Here is an 18650-nt window from a genome sequence, read left to right as displayed (position 1 = left end):
TTTCCACTCGTCTTTTTCGAAGTGAAATTGCTCTTGTATCCCTTTAAGGTTGAGCGCCTAAACATAGTTTACCAAGATATATGGGACCAAGATAAACATAAGCCGTACCTGGTGAACCCCAACCAGTGAAATAAGTAAATTATGTATAACCACATATTCCTGAGAAGACTCTGCACACAAGGAAAGAAAAGAACACTGGCAAGATTATGAACAACAGTTTAATACAGAAGACACATTTCCCCAAAACCAGACAAAAAAAAAATCCCCTCAACTCACAAAGCTATTCACTGGAGAGATCCGACAGGTCACCCACCACAGTAATGAACATGAAGTCAACAAACAGGTTGTAGATTACAGTGGATGCCTGTAACACTAAAGTTGAGTGGTCAGTCTTCATCATGCTGCTGCTATAGTGATGTCAACTGAGTTCAAGGCCATGTATTTTTACGAGCTGTGTCGTATAAATGCAGCTTCTCAGTTGCATCGTCCAGATCGTATGACCACAGGAAAGATTGTGTGGCGCGCATCAGTGACGGATGCTCCACGATTTGTCATCACAATACGGAGGATTATCATTACAACACATTGCATTGGGACATCTTTTAGATTCTCTATGGATGCCCCTTTTTATATAGTTTCCCACAGGCCAAAAAATATGTTTATACAGCATTTAATTGCTTTTTCTATTTTTATCAGAAACTGTATACAGATTATATTTTTGCAGAAACAAAACATGAGAGGTGGAGCATCATCTTACTGCGTTATTACCGACTTCTCTGAAATGCAGTGACACTTAAAAAGCAAAGAGCACAGCAATAACCTTTTCCAAAAGCAATACAATAATAGAAAACAGGAAAATACACAGTTGGCTGACTAACCTCTACCAGCCTGTGGTAGATTCACATGAAGATGACAAGGAACAGAAACTGATGGCAACATTTTCTTTTGGGTCGTTTTCATATGATTAAAAAAAAGCCATCACTGAGTTTTGTTGACGACTTTCGAGCATAAACGGGAAGCCGTGTGTTTTTTGTTTGAGGATTGTAACACATCATCCAAGTTGACTATTACAATTCAATACATCAAATCTGATCCGACTACTGGTTCAACAACTACATAAAAGGTCTAGTCATGAGTTCAAGGGCTGAAACTGTTCAGACATGGTTTCTGTCACATCTGTCATGGCTGATCTGATGACAAGCACGAAATACAGATGTGAACGCATCTCCCGAATGCATCCTGGGCCACATATGGACGACTGCTCACTCAGCTGACGCCTCTGATCTGCTGCAGTTTATTTTTGGGAATAAATGATCAATACTGATGGCCACAAAATGATGACCCAATTGTTAGAATCAGATTGATTTGTAAAGATGCGCATTGATTGCTCTTACACCCTCTCTCGATCATCGCACACACGTAGGCGCAGCTATCTTTATTACGATGACGTATTGTCTTCCAAACACTGTGGGCAGCCTAACCAAAACCTATATCTGGAACCTTAATCATGACTAATACATACCCAACCCTAACCACAACTCACATCTTACCCCAAACCCTAACCAGGACCTCAGATATGACATTTGGCATCATAAGGACCAGGCTTTGGTCTCCATGAGGACAACTGGTCCTGACAAGTGTGTATTATGAAAAAGATGTAACAAAAACAAGTAGACACATATTTACAACGGACACATCTATATACTCCCTAAAAACAACAATTTGGTCTTTGCGAGACAGAAATGACTTGATTACTTGCATATAGAGTGGGGGGGTGAAATCACAAGTGGTTACAGAAGACGCATTCAGGATGTAATTTAAAGTCAGGGGTGAAAAGACGACCTTCGATGTCCACGTAGGATCAGAACTCACAGGACGGATGTTAATACCAGGTCTGTACTTAAAGAGACCCTTTAAGTCAGACTAACCAAGATAGATGTTCGTACACAACCTTGCATCCTGGCACGTGGGTGTTAATGTAGAACAGGAACAGAAAAGAACCTGGAAGTCACAGTGACAATCAACAGAGAACAATCTCTTGTCTGCTGCCACAATGTGTTCTGTTTATTTCAACGTGTTCCCCGTTTCTGCTTGTCCTCGCTCACTTCCATTCACAGACGTAATAAGCACTGGAGTCGCCTGATAATGACCCATTGTAATAATCCTGATGATATATTAAGCAACAGATGTGATGCTAACAAGGTCATTATCTAAGACGGGCAGTGCATTTGTTACCAAATACTTTGTCTGCACATAAAAAATGTGCAAACAGTTTGAAGAAGTTGACTGTTCATTTAATATCCACATCCACATGTACATATTTAGATGGCCTGAATTTTAGACGCCACGCATGTTCTACCGTAGATTGTTATTGGGTTATTGTTATGAGAACAGTGTCAACACACAAGCATGAAGTAATGTGCATCACAGCAGCAAGTACTAAAATGGTTAAGCCTCTAATTTCCCCAACTTTCCCCCGCTTTTAAAGTGAACTAATGTGTGAAAGGAAGTGGCCTCGGACTAACAGAAAACTTTGGAGAAAAAATATAAAAAACACTTTAAAGTCTCTCTCTATCTGCTTATCCGTAGCTCACCGATTTCCTGTGAGCTTTGAGTCGAGGGTATTATCCTCATCCTAGCTGGGAGGCAGGTTCTGCGGTCCTGACTGAGGCACACAGACTCGCTGTTGTCATCTGTTTTTGCCACGCTCATCAGATGACCACTTTTTGATGACAACAATACAAAGTAGAAAAACAACTTGGCTCTAAAAACCACCAAACACACACGCACACACTCGCATCCAAATAAACTTCTGCTCTCATGTGATGAGAGTTAGGCTGGCGACGATCACTGAGGTTGCATGTAGGAAGGCAGTGCATGGAAAAGGCAAACTGGCATCAGGGATTGATTAAGCAGACCTGCTCGCTGACTCGCACTCACTTAGGCTAATAGGGCCGTCTTGTAGACTGACTTGTGTGAAGGGGGACGCTGTGTAGGGAGGCGGGGCTTCGTTTATGCTGGACGAGTCTCCTTCCTCAGAAATGAGAGGAGTGCAATGGGAGGGACAGGGGGCGTCGGCCACGTCAACTTGGGCACACTCGCTGTAGGGAGGGGGCTTGAGGTCGTCCTCTGAAAGGAAAAGGAGGAGAAAAGTCAAATAGCGAAACAGCTCCCGAAAAATATAAACACAAGGACATAAAAGTGATAACATCAGGGCAAGATTAAACAACAAACGATGACAATCTAATCTGAAGTTTATGTGATCAAGATTTTGCTGCGTTTGCACTAAAGATCGATTAATCAAAACAAATACTCCCAATTTCTCCTGAAGGTGCAGAAGCAAACTCCACATTAGAATTTGTGCAAAGCAAGAGGGGGACAAAACACCACTGTGAATACATCACTAAGATAATGTGAAATAAAAAGGTAATTCCTTTTTCTTTGATGGTGAGAAAAAAATATATCCACCATTACAAAAATAACTGTCAGTGGCAGTGAAATCACCTGAACCACTTGCCGCACTTCTTCAGTGTTGCAGCTTCTTCTTCTTGTCAATTTGTACAGTTTTTTGTGCAATTTATTCCGATCACATACTTGCCCCTTCATCAAGAAGGCATGCAAAATGGTGTCAGTGCAGACACATTTGGAAATAAAGGCCTTCCTACCTTGATGCACTAGCAAAATGAGAACAGATCTATGAGAGCTAACCCTAAAACCCCCTGATACGTGTGATAGGAAAAAGCATCACATGTGATGTAATACAATTAGTGGTGAAATGGAACCATTTCTAACCATATAACCACATCCTGCTGAACGAGAGCTTCACATCGCATGAGAACTCATTCTCAAGAAGAGACTGAAACCTGAGCAGTCGCCAGTGGTGTGAAAGACTCAGAGGCTTGGTTATATGACTACCTTTCCTCTCCTTTAAACATTACTGTGAAGAATAAGGGAGACCAAGTATAGCAATAATTAAATAAAGAAATAGGAAGAATGGGATGGGATGGCATGGGGGGGACAGTAGCAAATGGGCAAGATATGACCAGACTGTTTTCTCCATTACTAGATTTGAAATGAATTGACTCTAGATTGCCCTGGCATATGAGCAGTGCACACAAGGCACAGCATGGTATATATAAAGAAACCTGAAGGTTACTGTGTGTACTTTGTCTTTTTAAAGCAGAACTACTCCTGTCAGTTTACAGAAGTACAGAAGTGTCATCTTTAGACTCCATCTGGTGTCAGTTTCCTGGTTGTGGTAATGACCCCTAAATATGCAGGTACCTGGGTTAATAATATGTTCTCTCTCTCTGTAGTTAAGTGTGAAGCAGGTTCCCACTCATTTCTATAGAGATCATTTTCAGTGATGATCTATGACACCACACACTTAAAGGTCTCTTTGGGAGTTTGATTGAAAAGATGTGTAATCTCTAATTATTATTATTATTATGGTTATATATGAAATCATCTCTTACATACATGACAAGGTGAGTACAGACAAAACCTTTACATGTTTCAAAGTCACAACTTTTACTTCTAACTTCAGAGAAATAAAGTGAGAAATAGAAGTCAACATCGATGTTGCTTGAAATGGCTGGAGATGGCACTTAGCTGGTCGCAAAGGTTAGTAACTATATAGCTGTTAATGCTAACAGTGGCAGTAGCAAAAACTAACCAGTAGCCCTTAAATGTGATTCTGATCAGAAATTCACTGATATAATATATATATATATTATGATGATGACAAAACCCATTGAGCAAAACAACTCCACTGCAACCCTTCTGCTCACAGTGACCTCAACTCTTTATCACAGTAAATACAGCTATGTAAATACAGCGACCGTATAGAATTTGCACTGATGAAACAACACAGACTCTTCCACTGTTACTTATACCATGAAGAAAATGTAACAATGCAAACAGTAATTATGGGAAATGTAATTAAAACATGATCTGGCTTGATCATCTATTATATCATTTTGGATGATGAATTCATAATGTTAATTATGTTAACATTATTATAATAATGTTAATTAATAATGTTAATGTTAATAATTCTATAAGCCTAGGGTCAGTCACAGCAGTGGAAGACTGTGGCTTGCAGGAAGTTATGGGTTAAAAAAAAAAGGAAGAATGTTTTTCTGGTTTACTTTAATCATCTGGATGAATGATGAAGCAGCAGATGCACAGTATGTGTGTGTTTAAATGCGTGCGCTACCTCCAGAGACTGCCTCATATGGTGGTGGCATGTCGAGGTGGGAGATGGATGATGCGGGCGGCAGCGCTGTGGAGGGCTCTTCTATCGACAGGTCATCCTGAACACCATACCAACTAGGCCACACAGATGTTTGCTGCAGAGGGAAGAAAACATACTTAGTTAATGATACACACAGAAATGCAGAAGTGCACATAAGTCCACATAAATACACAAACACACACATCTGTGGCCACACACACTGCTAAAAGAGGCAGTTTACACAGTCAGATCTATGAGCTGAAGCTAACAGTTTGTACCCAAACACCTCTGGCACTATCTTGATACTAAGTGAGCAGGTTTTTCTGCACACACCTCTGGAGAGACATTGCTTCTTAAATATATTTATCTATCTGCTCTTTCAGTTAAAATATTTTGCTTCAGGACACACAGGGAGATGCATCACTAAACAAACAGCCAACAAAATTCTCAGAGAAGACCGTGATACTGTTTGTCTTCCACCTCTTTTTTGGGTCGTATTCCAGCACCAGGCTGACCTGCAAGTTACACTTTCACCTCAAACCTGCTGAATCATTTTGGACCACATAAAGTTGTTTACACACCGCAGGAGTGAGACGCCTGCCAGTTCATCACATAAATAGGCAGTGGCTGTACACATTACAACCACTGCCAATGATGGCTCAGAATGAAGGAGAGCCTGCAGCTTCTGTCATTCGTCACAGTCAGTTTTATCAGATGATCTTTGAAGCTGCTTTCAGACATGCACTGAACTCGAGACAATCTGAAACTATCCAGCAGGGCTGTATGTGAGCAAATGTCAACTCAGTTGCTGTGGGCATTCTTTGTTTTTTCTTGGAAAACTCTGGAGAATGTGTAAGTAAGTCAGCATGAGAATGCAGCAGGAAAATGTCCAGAGAATTCACCGTGATCGAGGAGCCATGTTCATGATATTTCTAACACAGGACGGACGTAGAAACTGAAGAAAAAAAACACCCAAAAGAATGCAAATACCTCAGGACGAAAAAAAGCCATACACATGGAACAGACAGAAGATGTTAACTTTGGTGCTGATGTGCTGTAAACAAAAACAGTGTGCTTTCTGCAGCGGAATTTAAACGTCACGTCCTGCCTCCTGCATGCTCTATCCAGGCGCCACCACTCATCTGACAGCTCCGGAGATTTTCCTGATGTTACCCGGACAATCCCCTGCTGTGTCCTTCATATGTGAAAGGCAAAGATCATATTATTTCTGAAAAATTGCTTTAGCAAGATCGACAAGCATTACAGCAGCACTTGCTAGCTCTAATGTCCTCTACCTCCTCTGAAGAATGCTTTTTACTCTTTAAATGCAGATGCAGAACGAGCAGGAAGGTCACTGATGATAGACTGATAACCTTGTGAACTGATATCTTAATTACTTTAAAATTGCCAACCTGTTGTTTCTGCATTGATGGGGAAAGATGCAGCACAGACAGAACGTCACATTAAAAACCACAAACATCTTTAGGATTAAAAAAGACAGAAACCAATAAAACGAGGCCTTATAATCCAAAAACTATCAATCTCTCCCATCTCTATCTCTGGCCAGAATGTATCAAAGTTTTTTTTTTTCCCCTCCACCATTCTTCTGGGTTCACTTTGCCTCTTCAGGTAGCCGTGAATAAGACTGTCCAAGAGGCTTAGTGAGTGATACTACATCAAGACTTTTTCCCCCCACCGTGTGTGATTCATTTAAGTCCAAGACTCGAGTCGTCTTGGCATTCATCCAGAGAACTTTCAGGGTGCGGGGTAATGGATGACTGTGGGGCCTCCCTGCTGCACATTCCATTAAAATCTAAACAGGCAACATTATACACCAGAAACAGCAGAGAGAACAAGAGGGAGACGAAGAAAGGAGAAGACTGCAGGAGAGATAGTAGGAGCAAACTGAAGAGTTGCTGGACAAGAAGATATTACGATCCGATGGATGCTCAAGAGAAAAGGGATGAGTGCAAGAAGGAAGTTGGAGATCTTCTATGTTACTGGTTACTGGACATGTAGCCAGTATATGTCAGATAATAAGACACAAGTATGGCAATCATATCCTAGAATGGACATTTTTGAAAGTCAAATAGTAAACAGGATGTCATAACTGGTTTGAGGAAATCTAAGGGGCCAAAAAACTCTGAAGTGAATTTATTTTTGTAACCAGTGGGGTATTTCCTGTTGCACAAATATTCAATAAAAGCTAAAAATATATTTGCCTGTGCCTCTTGCATTTAACTAAAGCAGAGTGATAATAGAAAATGGCTTAAATTAATTTTGATGAAGAATTGGATTTAACTGAATCTGCTCTCAGATAAAAATGTATAAACAAGTTAGAAATGTATAAAACATCTATTGCTAGATCTTCCAGCAACTGTGCAAAGTGTGCAAGCGAAAGCAAGAGAAACCTGTTTTATATGATTCACGGAGCATATTTTAGGAAGGTTGTGAATCATGGGGATTGCTTCCAGGTGTTTGGGAGAGGCAGTAAAGCAGAAAGGCCTTGGAGGAAGCACGTACATGATGACTGTTTAAACCTGTGGAGTAGTCCACAGAAATGACACCGTAAGAGCTGATGTTGTGGAAAGGCACCACTATTCAGGAGCTCTTGGAAAACATCAACACAAATAAAACTATCGTCAAGGGGGCAATAAAAAGAGAACCCTGCATTTGGAAGTCGTTTTCAAAACACAAGATAAATGAAGAGCACGAGTTTCAAAGATAAAGAGAGGCTACAAAAAAATCTATGACGATTATTTCAATGATCATGTGACATTTAAAGAGCAGCGCAGACAAACCACATAACTATTCACTATGTCAAGCAAGTTAATCTTATTATTTTTTATCTATCTGATTTACAAAGGACGAGACGTAGCAACAATAACACTGCTGTCTGTAAATCAGTCTGTGACTTTAGGGATATTTGCACACACACACAAAAATCTCTCATGTATGGTTAAAATGTTACGAATGTGCTTAAAAACATCAACTCACACACTTGCACTTCTTTCTAAGTGAAGAACTGTCAAAGCTGGGACCTGCCCGACCAGACCTCCAGTGTCAACAAGGTCAAACAAACTTCACTGAAAAAATGTCAACACACAAGTACACACAGGACCAGAGGCGTGTACCTTCTAAACAAACTTCACTCAGTATGTAAGTGAAACTGAAATGTAGCCTGTGCTGTCGTTCGAAGGGAAAGTGACTGACTGAAAATCACATGACCTCTCGAGAGAGCAAACAACTCACCCACAAAATTTTTTTACACAACCGTGGCTTTATTAGAATTACTCTTGGTCTATCCTCTTATTTCTGTGTACGATACTCAAGTCTCACAGCTTAGATGGATTCTTTTTGTTTTACTAGAACCTACAATTCAAGTCTGATTAAAGAGCACTCCACTTTTTCTTGAAATTTAAGCATTTTAAGTAGTTAACTTACAGTTAACCTACAGAAATGGTGATAAACTAATCCTTCAGGGCAGGGGTTCCTCCGACACCAAGATAATGACAAAAAAACAGACGGTAGGTTTCAAATTATTATCTTATCTTGCCAAACAGTTCGGCAAACACACAGAAGGAGCCGGGGATCATAATCTCAAGATTTTCTGGTTAGGGGATCTACCTTCTGAGCCAAGGCCACCCACATGAAGGTGGAAGTGATTCAAAGCTACCAGCGCATCACATGGTCCTGTCATATTTCAGAACAGTTTCATTTCCATTATAGAAAGAAACTGTCTGCCGAATTTGATTAAAGATTCCATCACTTTTTGTCGATTCATGTGTTCTATGCTCTAATTTTATAGAACAGTGAGACACAATATGTAAATTCAATGGAGGTGTTGTAAACTTATACCCCACCACAATAAATATAGATCCTGTAGGCACGAAACCACATCAGGGGTTGAAAGGTAGCTCATGTGATTGAAATAAAAAAAGACACGCTAAGTGTTTGTGTGCACAACTTACACTCTGTCTCTCACACATCTGATGGAGGTAGGCTCTTCCTCCAACTATGACTATCTGAGCATTGCGTGGGTTGCTCAGGTAGGCTGCCAGTTGCCTCTGTCTGGATCGGTACCAGCACACATAGAAGAATATCTTGATGATGATGAATATGATGACAACTCTGTGGATGACAGAAGAATGGGTGGATGGATGGATGTTTACATTTTTATATATACATTAATCATATTTTTTTTCAAATGTAAATACACATGTCATACTCACATGTACCAGTACAGCTCCATGTTTGTGTGATGTCACTGGGTAGAGGCTCTCATAGTTGGGGAATAACTCACTGATCCCTGGCCCAAAAACACAAGTTGCCCTGAAAACAAACAAAAGTTTTCGCGTTTATCTAAAAGGAAGTGATCATAACCTCGTTTTCTTCAATACTTTAATGATTATCGATCAACACGGACTCGCGTTAAGAAATCAGATGTGGCATCTAAAACATACGAGTTCAACGAGCAGGCACTTTCACTAAACGTTAACAGATGATAACTTTTAGTACGAAGTCTCCAGCGGAAACTCCAACATTAAACACTTTACACATGGTTTTTGGTTTCAACTTACTTGATGGCGACACCCTGTAGGAAGTTATCTGCTGCCCAGGTTAGTCATTTCCCCTCGTCGTTAGCGGGATGTGATGAGCTCCAGGAACCGACGGAGTCTAACCGCCTGTTAAGCTAGGCTAACGTGTAGCAGGCCACAACAACAGCAGCAGCAGACATTAACCCAGGAGGAGAACAAAACAACAGCTGGAACTGAGCTGTATCAAAGACATGACTTCCTGCTTTCACACACAAAGTCGCCAGGTAGTGACCCGGAAAGCAGCTAGTTCAGTCCGAACCCGAGAAACAACCGGACTGGTCTTGGTTCTGGTTAAACGGAGTTAGCACTGTTAGCTCATCTCTGCGCGTTCAAGGCTGCTTTAGGTTGCACGGTGGGCGGGGTTCAATGACTGGTGCGTTCATGTTTCCCGTAAAACTGCCCCCCGGTAATAAACAGGAACATTTTACGTTCATGTGATGTTGATGTTGTTGACATGTTGTTGGTGAACACTAGCCAGTGCAATCTGCCACAGAGTGGAAGGAATACTGAGTTGATGTTAAAGTATAACTTTCTATATATTTCCTCTTTCTATATATTTCTTCTGTTTCTTTTAACACTATTTTATTGTATAATATTTGTATGCTGGGAGATTGAAAACAAAGTAAGAATTTCATTACAAGCTGTTTATCTGCTGTGCACATGACAATAAACATCTTGAATCTTGAATATGGCTGCTACATGTAAATACCTTAAAAATATGTCTGACAAATGACTATGGGTAGCATTTGAAGTTCTTTACCATCAGAGGATCGCGACGATGCAGCAGTGGTGACACGTGATAAAAAGCTGATCATTCAGAGTAAATGGATTGAGTGCTAATATTTCCGAGGGTCCCTAAATGTAGCCTATTATTCTTCAGACAACCTGGTTATGTGACAAAATGTGTCACAAGATCCCACATGTGTAATATCACAAGATCATACATGTTAATATCATAAGATCATACATGTTAATATCATAAGATCATACATGTTAATATCACAAGATCACACAAGTTAATATAAGATCACACATGTGTAATATCATAAGATCATACATGTGTAATATCACAAGATCACACAAGTTAATATCATAAGATCACACATGTGTAATATCATAAGATCACAGGATCATACATGTTAATATCATAAGATCACAGGATCATACATCTATCCAGTCAACATGAATACATAACATGAAGACAGGATGTTATTAAGAATAACATGTGTTCATTGTTTAATCATGTCGAGTCTGGGGAAGTCTAAAATCTTTCAACATCTATTGGAGAATTATTCAAATCATCAATTAAAATGAGTAATAATATGTAAGTGAGTGAAAACTGATGAAATAATCATCAAAGGTCATATCAGGTTGTCTCATCTCTCAACTCTTTGCCTCCATCTAGTGGTCACAGCTATATAAAGCAGTCTGACAGTTCTGAAAGAAACTGCAGAATGATGCAACAAATAAATGACAAAATAAACATGTACGTTTTAATAAAGCAGACGAATCAGAATTAAGAGCAAGTCTATTTGACTGTGTTCATTTTCAAGCAAAATCAAATTAATATACAAAATTTTGAATATCTCTTCAACTACTTGTATTTTTTAACACTGTTTTTTGTTAGAATTACCACCAAAGCTCCAACCTAAACCCTACGTACAATTTAAAACAGCCAAAAGATCACTCAGACATTGTCAGAAAAAGATAAGCACTGATGTTTCCATTGTATTTGTGTCCCTGTGCAAATAAGATTTTTTTTCATTATAATTTAAAATCATTTTGATTACGTTACATAAGGATCCATGTCCTTTTGTCAACAATAAACCAAAATGAAGAAAATACAGTTTTTTAATGCATTCTTAATTACATTTACACATAAGAGTCAAAAGATAATTTTATATTTGTCAATAGACTTTTAACAAAGCTCTTCATCAAATTCTAACCAGAACACTGTTGCAGCAAAGTTTCAATCAATTACAACTGTTGATATTTAACATAACACGTTTTATTCGTAAATTACAGTTTACACCCATAGCTTTTTTTCCAATAACACAAACCTTAAACACATTATCCACATTTGTTCAGCGAGTCCAACATCTTCTCTTATCGGTTATCGTCCACAATGATCGTCCGTCTTGGGTACGTGTCCACATCCACAAATATGTATCGAAACTCGTATCTACCTGTTTCATTGTTCTGTAAAATGACAGAAAGTTATAAGTCCATTGATTTTAACCTTCACTTCAAATGTATAATTTTTAGGCATCGTGGTTAAACAGGAACTGTACTGGTTTTACTGGCCTTTAAGTCACATCTATTGCAAAAGTTGACTCTAAGCAATTAATCAAAATAACACCAACCTCTTTTGACTCTGAATGTACAGTTCCTTTGAGACCTGGTTCTGAGCCTTCGATGTAAAACCTTAGTCTCATATGCTTCAGTCCGTCCTTCAGGTACTCCGTGTGACTGAGATGGAAGCAAACACAAGTATCCAAGATAGTACCTCAGTTCTACCACAACAAAGATGTTTACAGAAGGACCGTACTTATTTAAAACTGAAAACAATAACATAGGAGGGATGGTAGTTTTTTTCACTAACATATTAAAACACACCCACTAGTACAACTAATCAGCACTTTGTTTGGACATTTATTTTCTATTCATTTCCTACCTGACTTGCTGTCTCCTTCCTCGACGTGTGGTCTCACCATAACATTTGATCGGCTCCCCGAATGCACCGATCACCTACACATGTCACAAAAACGTTAATGAATCCACGCACACAGTTGACGGATGACCAGTTTAGGAGTCTGATAATGTTTTGCCTTGGCAGTCAGTGATCTCATTCTGACCTCTGGGTGTGACTTGACTTTGTCGAAGGCTTTCCCATAGACTTTATTTGGACTGGAGGAAGAAAACAGCTCCTGGAACACCACATATAAGAGGCCACCTGATACACACACACACACACACACACACACACACACACGAATAGGACAAAACATTTCAACTTAATTTAGTAAAATAGGTGATAAATCTGTTAGATGAATAATTTTTGAAGTTATTTACCTGTCACTCCAAGTCCTATGAGTACAACTATCAAGTAGGTGAAGTCTCTGCCAGCATCCTTAACTGTAAAAGATTGGAGATGGAAGAGGTTATTACAGTGGCCATAATAACAATAATAATAATAATAATGGCTAAATATCATTAAATTATATTGAGATAAAACATTTTCATATCAGTCATTATCGATAATTATCAAAATGAAGGTAACATTATTTATTTTCAGTTTAAAGACTATAGCTCCTGTTGAAGGTTGTAGTTTAAAACTCTTATTTATATACTGCAAAACTTTATATAAAATAACATAATATAATACAACACCTTCTTTCTAATTTGTTGGTTAATGACGCTTAGCAAACACGTTTACCGCCACCTATAGGCGGTAGCATCGCATTACGACAATATTGGTATAAATAATAAAGTGTGCTATGATTTAACTACTATTCACACGCCATGAATCATATTTAAAAAGATAGTAAAACCCCAGAGGACACGTGTCTGTCTCGGAGTCTCTTGTTTACCTTTCTGAGAAGCTGAAGGTGTCGGGCTCTGAAACCGGGACACGGATTTGTCTCTGTCCTCGGGGCTGCTCCGGTTTCTGGCCGGGAGGTCCACATGGACACTCCGCCGTGCGAGGCAGCTCAGAGCGGGCAGAGCGGGCAGAGCAGCCCCGGCTCGGCTGTGGAAGCTCGGTGTGGAGGACGGGGTCGACGCGGTCCTGTGTGCGCGGATCAACAAGCTAACCTGCATGAGTTTACACGTGTGTACCGTGTAGTGATGCGAGGCCGAGTACTGCAAACTCCGATGTAGGGTTCTCAGTATCTGTGTGTAAGCCATGACTGTCCTTGCTATGTTATCAGTGCAACGAGCTAGCAACTTATGGTGCTATATTCTGTGCACCGTGACAACAAGCTAAAGCTAAGGAAGTAACCTAACGCAGCCAATAATGATGTAAAGTTCTTATAGGAATCCACATATAAACATGCACCATCTGCCACTAACCTACTCGAACACTGTGTGATCCTGTGCCACAGGGGTGCTGTATGTCAAACCAATCGTGGCGCATAGTTGTGTCGTCACATATCATCCGGAGGATTCATGGGATATTGAGTTTGTATAAGGAAACAGAAACTTCCCCTTCATAAAAACTTGTGTACAAATCTTCACAGCCTGGGAAGGATTCGTTATTTATAGTGTGTTAAAGGTTAAACTGTGAAATATGTCTCAGCTCTGGATTGTGTGATATGACACGGCCGCTTCCAAAAGTGAAGCCAAAGCATTTCAATTGTCAAGCGATGTAATGACGGGACTAAAATCTCTGAAAGCATTATTTATTTATTTTTTTTTACCAGGCATGAGCATTCATGTTGAGTGATGTGTGTGTTCACCTGCACAAATCAATAATGTTCTAAAGCTCTGTAAATCTGATCGGCTCAGAGGTTAATTCTCAGTGGGACATTATTAGCGGCACGTCTCATATTACACATGGTCATTTGATCCACTATTATTATACAAAATATACATTATAGCACATTCACGTGTTTGGATATTCACGTTTTATGAAATTGCAAGTTTTAATTCCTTTATTTTACATAATCCTTTATTCTGTGGTTTGATGAGCTAAAAGCAGTCACATTTACAATAACCTAAAAGATTTATTTACACATTTACAAACACCTAAAAGAATATCCTCATCTATTCTAATATTTGTCTGGAATCAATATGTATGATAATATGTCTTCAACATGCATTGTTTAAAAGCTGAATTTATTAAAAAGAAGTTCTTCCAGGTTGGTAGTATTGGTAGAACCTATACATTTCCAGAAAACAGGAAAACAGGCCCAACCAAAAAAATAAATCATCACAATAAAATCAGTAAACATTAGTTTATTGAAAACGTGTCCATCATTTTCTCTTTCTTATGTGTTATTAAATAAATCAGCAAATGGATTCAAAAAATTGACAAGGACAAAGACAAAAATATAAATTAGTAATGTTCAGACATCAGTAAAAGTGGGAATAAATGAAAGTTAGTTGATGGGTCAGTATTCATTGATTAAAGTTTCACATCACTTTATTTCATACATCCTGTTCTTTTCTCTTCCCCACAGGGCTTTTAGTTAATCATTAAAAACAACCTGATACTCTACTAGAAAGGCATGACATCAAAATAAGATCAATTATAAGTTAAACTCAGCAGCTGAAATATGCAATTTCATATTTTAATGCTTACAAGAAAATGATTTAAAAAAAACCTGATTCTGTTGTTTTTTCCTCCACGAACAATTTTACATTAAAGGTTCTTGATTTCTCCAAAAAAAAAAAGTCAGTCAGGTATCTGAAACGATCAGTGTTCCATGGCTCGTCATTGTGGAGCACAGGTTGGGAAAAAAGCACCTCTGCGATCCAAAGCAAAGACATTAAACTTGATGCATACAGCACAATCCTTTTTTTTTTCTTTAAATTTAATTTTCTCATCACAACACTCTACATTGGTAAAGTTGCTCGGGGCAACAGTTCGCTCAAGATGCATAAAGGTGAGAAACCTTAGCTCCGAATGCTGTCAAACTTGGCAAGATGCTGCAGAATGATGCATCTGTCTGATGTATCTGCAGAGAAATGAAAACACTATTACTTGAAGTCTCTCCCGGGATCCACACGTTTCTCATCCGCTGCCTCGGCTGCTTCACATCATATCGGTACAGACTTATTACCAAGGTGTCTTCCTCCATCTGTGTTGTGGCAGATGATTTGTATTTGTGTGTAAGAGAGTGAAAAACAGAGTAAATGTATGTGTGAATTGTTTTTAACAGTTTCTTCTTATCTGTATGAGATGTGTTGACACAGCTGTGAACCAGACACAACACACAGGACAACAAAGTTTGTGTAGAAAAGAAAAAAACGCTTTTATTCAGTGTCTGCAGGAACATGAGTCTGTGTATGGTCATGGAAATATGATAATGGAAGGAAAAGAAAGCGGAATGCATGGACGTAAAAAAGCATACTTTACACTGATTACAGAAAATAACGTGCACATAATGGAAAATACAACATTTACACAGTGAGAAGAAAAATAACAGGTATTTTGACAATGACAGCAGAAGACAAATAGATGTGTCATATGCAAGTGTGAATGAATCGCATGTTTTTATGTCAATGTGCTCAGAGCTGATCTATTTTTCTAACTTTTAACAAAATGTTTTTATAACCTTTTCCTACAAAACCAACCTGCAAACTTTGAGTATTAATTTTTTTAAAAAGCAAATTCTTCCCCTTTGCAGTAAATATATCGGGTTAATCTCATTAGGACAAACAGAAATTGTCATTTAACAAGTCTGTCAGTAACCTGGGATAATTTAATTTGTCTAGGATTAATTTTATTGTCCTGTCTCATGGTGCTAATCCTTTTGGTTTGGTTCTGTTCTTCCTCTAAAGCAAATCAGCCACAGTAAATAGACGAAACTCTGAAAAAGCCTGACTGGGAGACGTGGATGGCGAGTTGCTGACAGTTTGAGGACACGCTAATGGGACAGAGAAACTTCTGACCAAACGCCAATAACACAAAGGAAAAAAAGGTGAAGCTTTATTGTTATTTATTTTTACAAAGCATCAATAAAATCAGCCCTGAAAGATAGTTTGAGTACCTGTAAAAATTGTCATCTGTTCAATCTGCCCTTGTATAAAAGTTTGTTTCAATACAAAGATTGTAAGCTCCAACAGTAGAAGAGTTAGATGACAAACAAAGAAACCAAAATCTCTTCTTTGCCAAAATGAAGCTGCTGTTTGAAAGTTAGTCGATAAACCAAAAGGGATTTGAGTTAAAATGAAAATAATGATAATTATTTGCTCAATTCTCTTATTAATCTAATGATTTAGCAAAACGACTGCATGCAATGTAATGAATACATTTACAGATGCTTTATTTTAACCACTTCTAATGCCCATGTGATTTATGTATTAGTGGATGGGGGCCTTTCCTATTTTATTCTTTTTATTCTAAGTATGCTCCTGTTTAAATGGATATAAAAGAAGCATGCACAAGCCATCCAACTGGACCTCCAATAGTAATTCAAATTAAAATGCTTCTGGTTATTCCAAAATTATTAAAATCTAATTAGGTTAGTCATTTATTTTGTTTAGTTTAATTCAATTTTCTCTAATAACGTAAATCTTCCCAAACTTGACAAACTGCAAGCCTCTATAATCTGCTATCAAAATTTAAAACATGTATGCTACTCATTTTAAAAAACACATGCGTAGAAATTAACTTGAAGATGTTTAACCACATAATTTTGCCATCAGCGAGGACAATGACAGATATGATTCTGACTAACGTCCCAAATTTAAATGTCAATAATCACGTTCATCGTAAAGGTCCATATTATTCCATGGTTGACAAAAAACTCTGGACTGCCTACAGTATGTAGAACACAGAGCTGAGCTTAACAGCGTTGCAGCTGTCCTTTGTGTCGTCTTTGCACATGAACACATATTCAGTCGTCACAGTGTCCCTTCATCATCATCAGCATCATGCTGGTGTAAATCTCCGCTCCGCTCTTTCATATGTCAGTGACGCCCGTTCGTATTGATCCAGGATTTCACTATTCTCAAGAAGTCTACATGATGGAGACAATGCAACATAATGTTGAACATGAGTAGACACACACAAACACACACACACGCACACACACACACAAACACACACACACACACACACACACACACACACACACACACAAACACACACATACACATACACAGGACAACACACTTAAACACTAAAACACAGAACAATGGGTTACACCTCATGTGACTGCTCCACAATATGCAGACATTAAGTTGCAATGTTTTCTTTAACTTTAGAATAAAGAGCAACTTATCAATTCATATTCATGCAACATTTTCTATATCAATTTATCGAGTCGTGCTCACAGCATCCTCATGAAAGCACAATTGTGGAGCGTGCACATGAAATGTTACACACAAGCGCAAATATTATGCTTCACAATTGACCAAAAACAAAAATCAAACACTAAAAGTGTCATAAATCATGCAGAGCTACAGAGGAGGTCTGTATGTGTGTGTGATTAATAAAAAATTATAAATTACAAAGAGATTCATGAGATATTTATCTCAGTGTGCTTTTTTGAATGTGTGCAAAAATCCTCCCACTGATATAATGTCATGAAAACACCTGGGATCGTGTTTGCTTTCAAATTTGTGCTTTTACTTTTACATTTTTGAAATGAATGATTTGCTGTCTGGGATAAAAAAGAGGTTAGGCACATTCATTGATTGAACAGCTTTAACTAAAGATGCCTGACAAAGATCCATGCTGATGAAATATCCACTGAGTGATAAAATGTATGTCCTCGGGCAAAGAGGACATACAGTATAAACTGGAGCATCACAAAGACGTCAAACAAACTCACTAGGAGGACAAGATGGCTGCAAGCAAGAAAACCATCTTAGTGGAAAAAAAAACAATAAAAAAAACAAAAATAAAATATAAACTTGTGCAAATAACCACAGAAAAGGATAAAAATACAGAAAATATACTGACTGGGTAAATGATGATTACACAACAACATATAGAGATGTTGATTTTTTGATAAGGGTGCTTACCTTGAGATTGTCTCTTAGACCCTAGTTGTGTTGTACTCTGATTCATGTTTGCTCAAAGAGCCAATGAGGCAGAACCTGAAATGTCACGGCTCTTTCATTTAATATCAAATTTTGCATAGAGA

At 38.5% G+C, this 18650-nt stretch overlaps 2 protein-coding genes across 5 annotated transcripts in view; both read right to left on the bottom strand.

The window, feature by feature from the left end:
• Positions 1-204: 204 nt before the first annotated feature.
• On the bottom strand, positions 205-13981 carry timm21 (translocase of inner mitochondrial membrane 21). Its single transcript, XM_020087345.2, has 10 exons — positions 13425-13981; positions 12907-12969; positions 12690-12787; positions 12509-12582; positions 12198-12303; positions 9817-12033; positions 9469-9568; positions 9208-9367; positions 5219-5351; positions 205-3129 (listed from the first exon to the last, which is right to left on the bottom strand). Exons 1-6 carry the CDS (start codon positions 13738-13740, stop codon positions 11941-11943), a joined length of 750 nt encoding a protein of 249 aa, XP_019942904.2. The 5' UTR covers positions 13741-13981; the 3' UTR covers positions 205-3129; positions 5219-5351; positions 9208-9367; positions 9469-9568; positions 9817-11940.
• A 793-nt stretch (positions 13982-14774) lies between these two features.
• Positions 14775-18650, bottom strand: part of neto1l (neuropilin (NRP) and tolloid (TLL)-like 1, like) — a 63873-nt gene continuing 59997 nt past the window's right edge. The window contains exons 11-12 of one of the 4 annotated variants that reach the window (XM_020087377.2): positions 18529-18603; positions 14775-15512 (exon numbers count right to left, since the gene is read on the bottom strand). In XM_020087377.2, coding sequence (XP_019942936.2) covers positions 18543-18603 — 61 coding nt within the window. In that variant the 3' untranslated portion in view covers positions 14775-15512; positions 18529-18542. The other 3 variants (XM_020087378.2, XM_020087379.2, XM_069512057.1) reach the window with 3 other exon arrangements.

The sequence above is a fragment of the Paralichthys olivaceus genome, chromosome 17 (assembly GCF_024713975.1).
Source record: "Paralichthys olivaceus isolate ysfri-2021 chromosome 17, ASM2471397v2, whole genome shotgun sequence".
Lineage (NCBI taxonomy): Eukaryota > Metazoa > Chordata > Actinopteri > Pleuronectiformes > Paralichthyidae > Paralichthys > Paralichthys olivaceus.
Note: the sequence above shows the minus strand (reverse complement) of the source record. Positions and strands in the feature narration are given on the sequence as shown.

What these genes read in the sequence shown, in the direction of transcription:
- timm21 (XM_020087345.2), bottom strand. Translation starts at nt 13,740, where the DNA reads ATGGCTTACACACAGATACTGAGAACCCTACATCGGAGTTTGCAGTAC. An exon ending in AAGTCAAGTCACACCCAGAG is followed by an intron (nt 12,583 to 12,689) that starts GTCAGAATGAGA and finishes TGACATGTGTAG; the next exon opens with GTGATCGGTGCATTCGGGGA. An exon ending in TACATTCAGAGTCAAAAGAG is followed by an intron (nt 12,034 to 12,197) that starts GTTGGTGTTATT and finishes GTCATTTTACAG; the next exon opens with AACAATGAAACAGGTAGATA.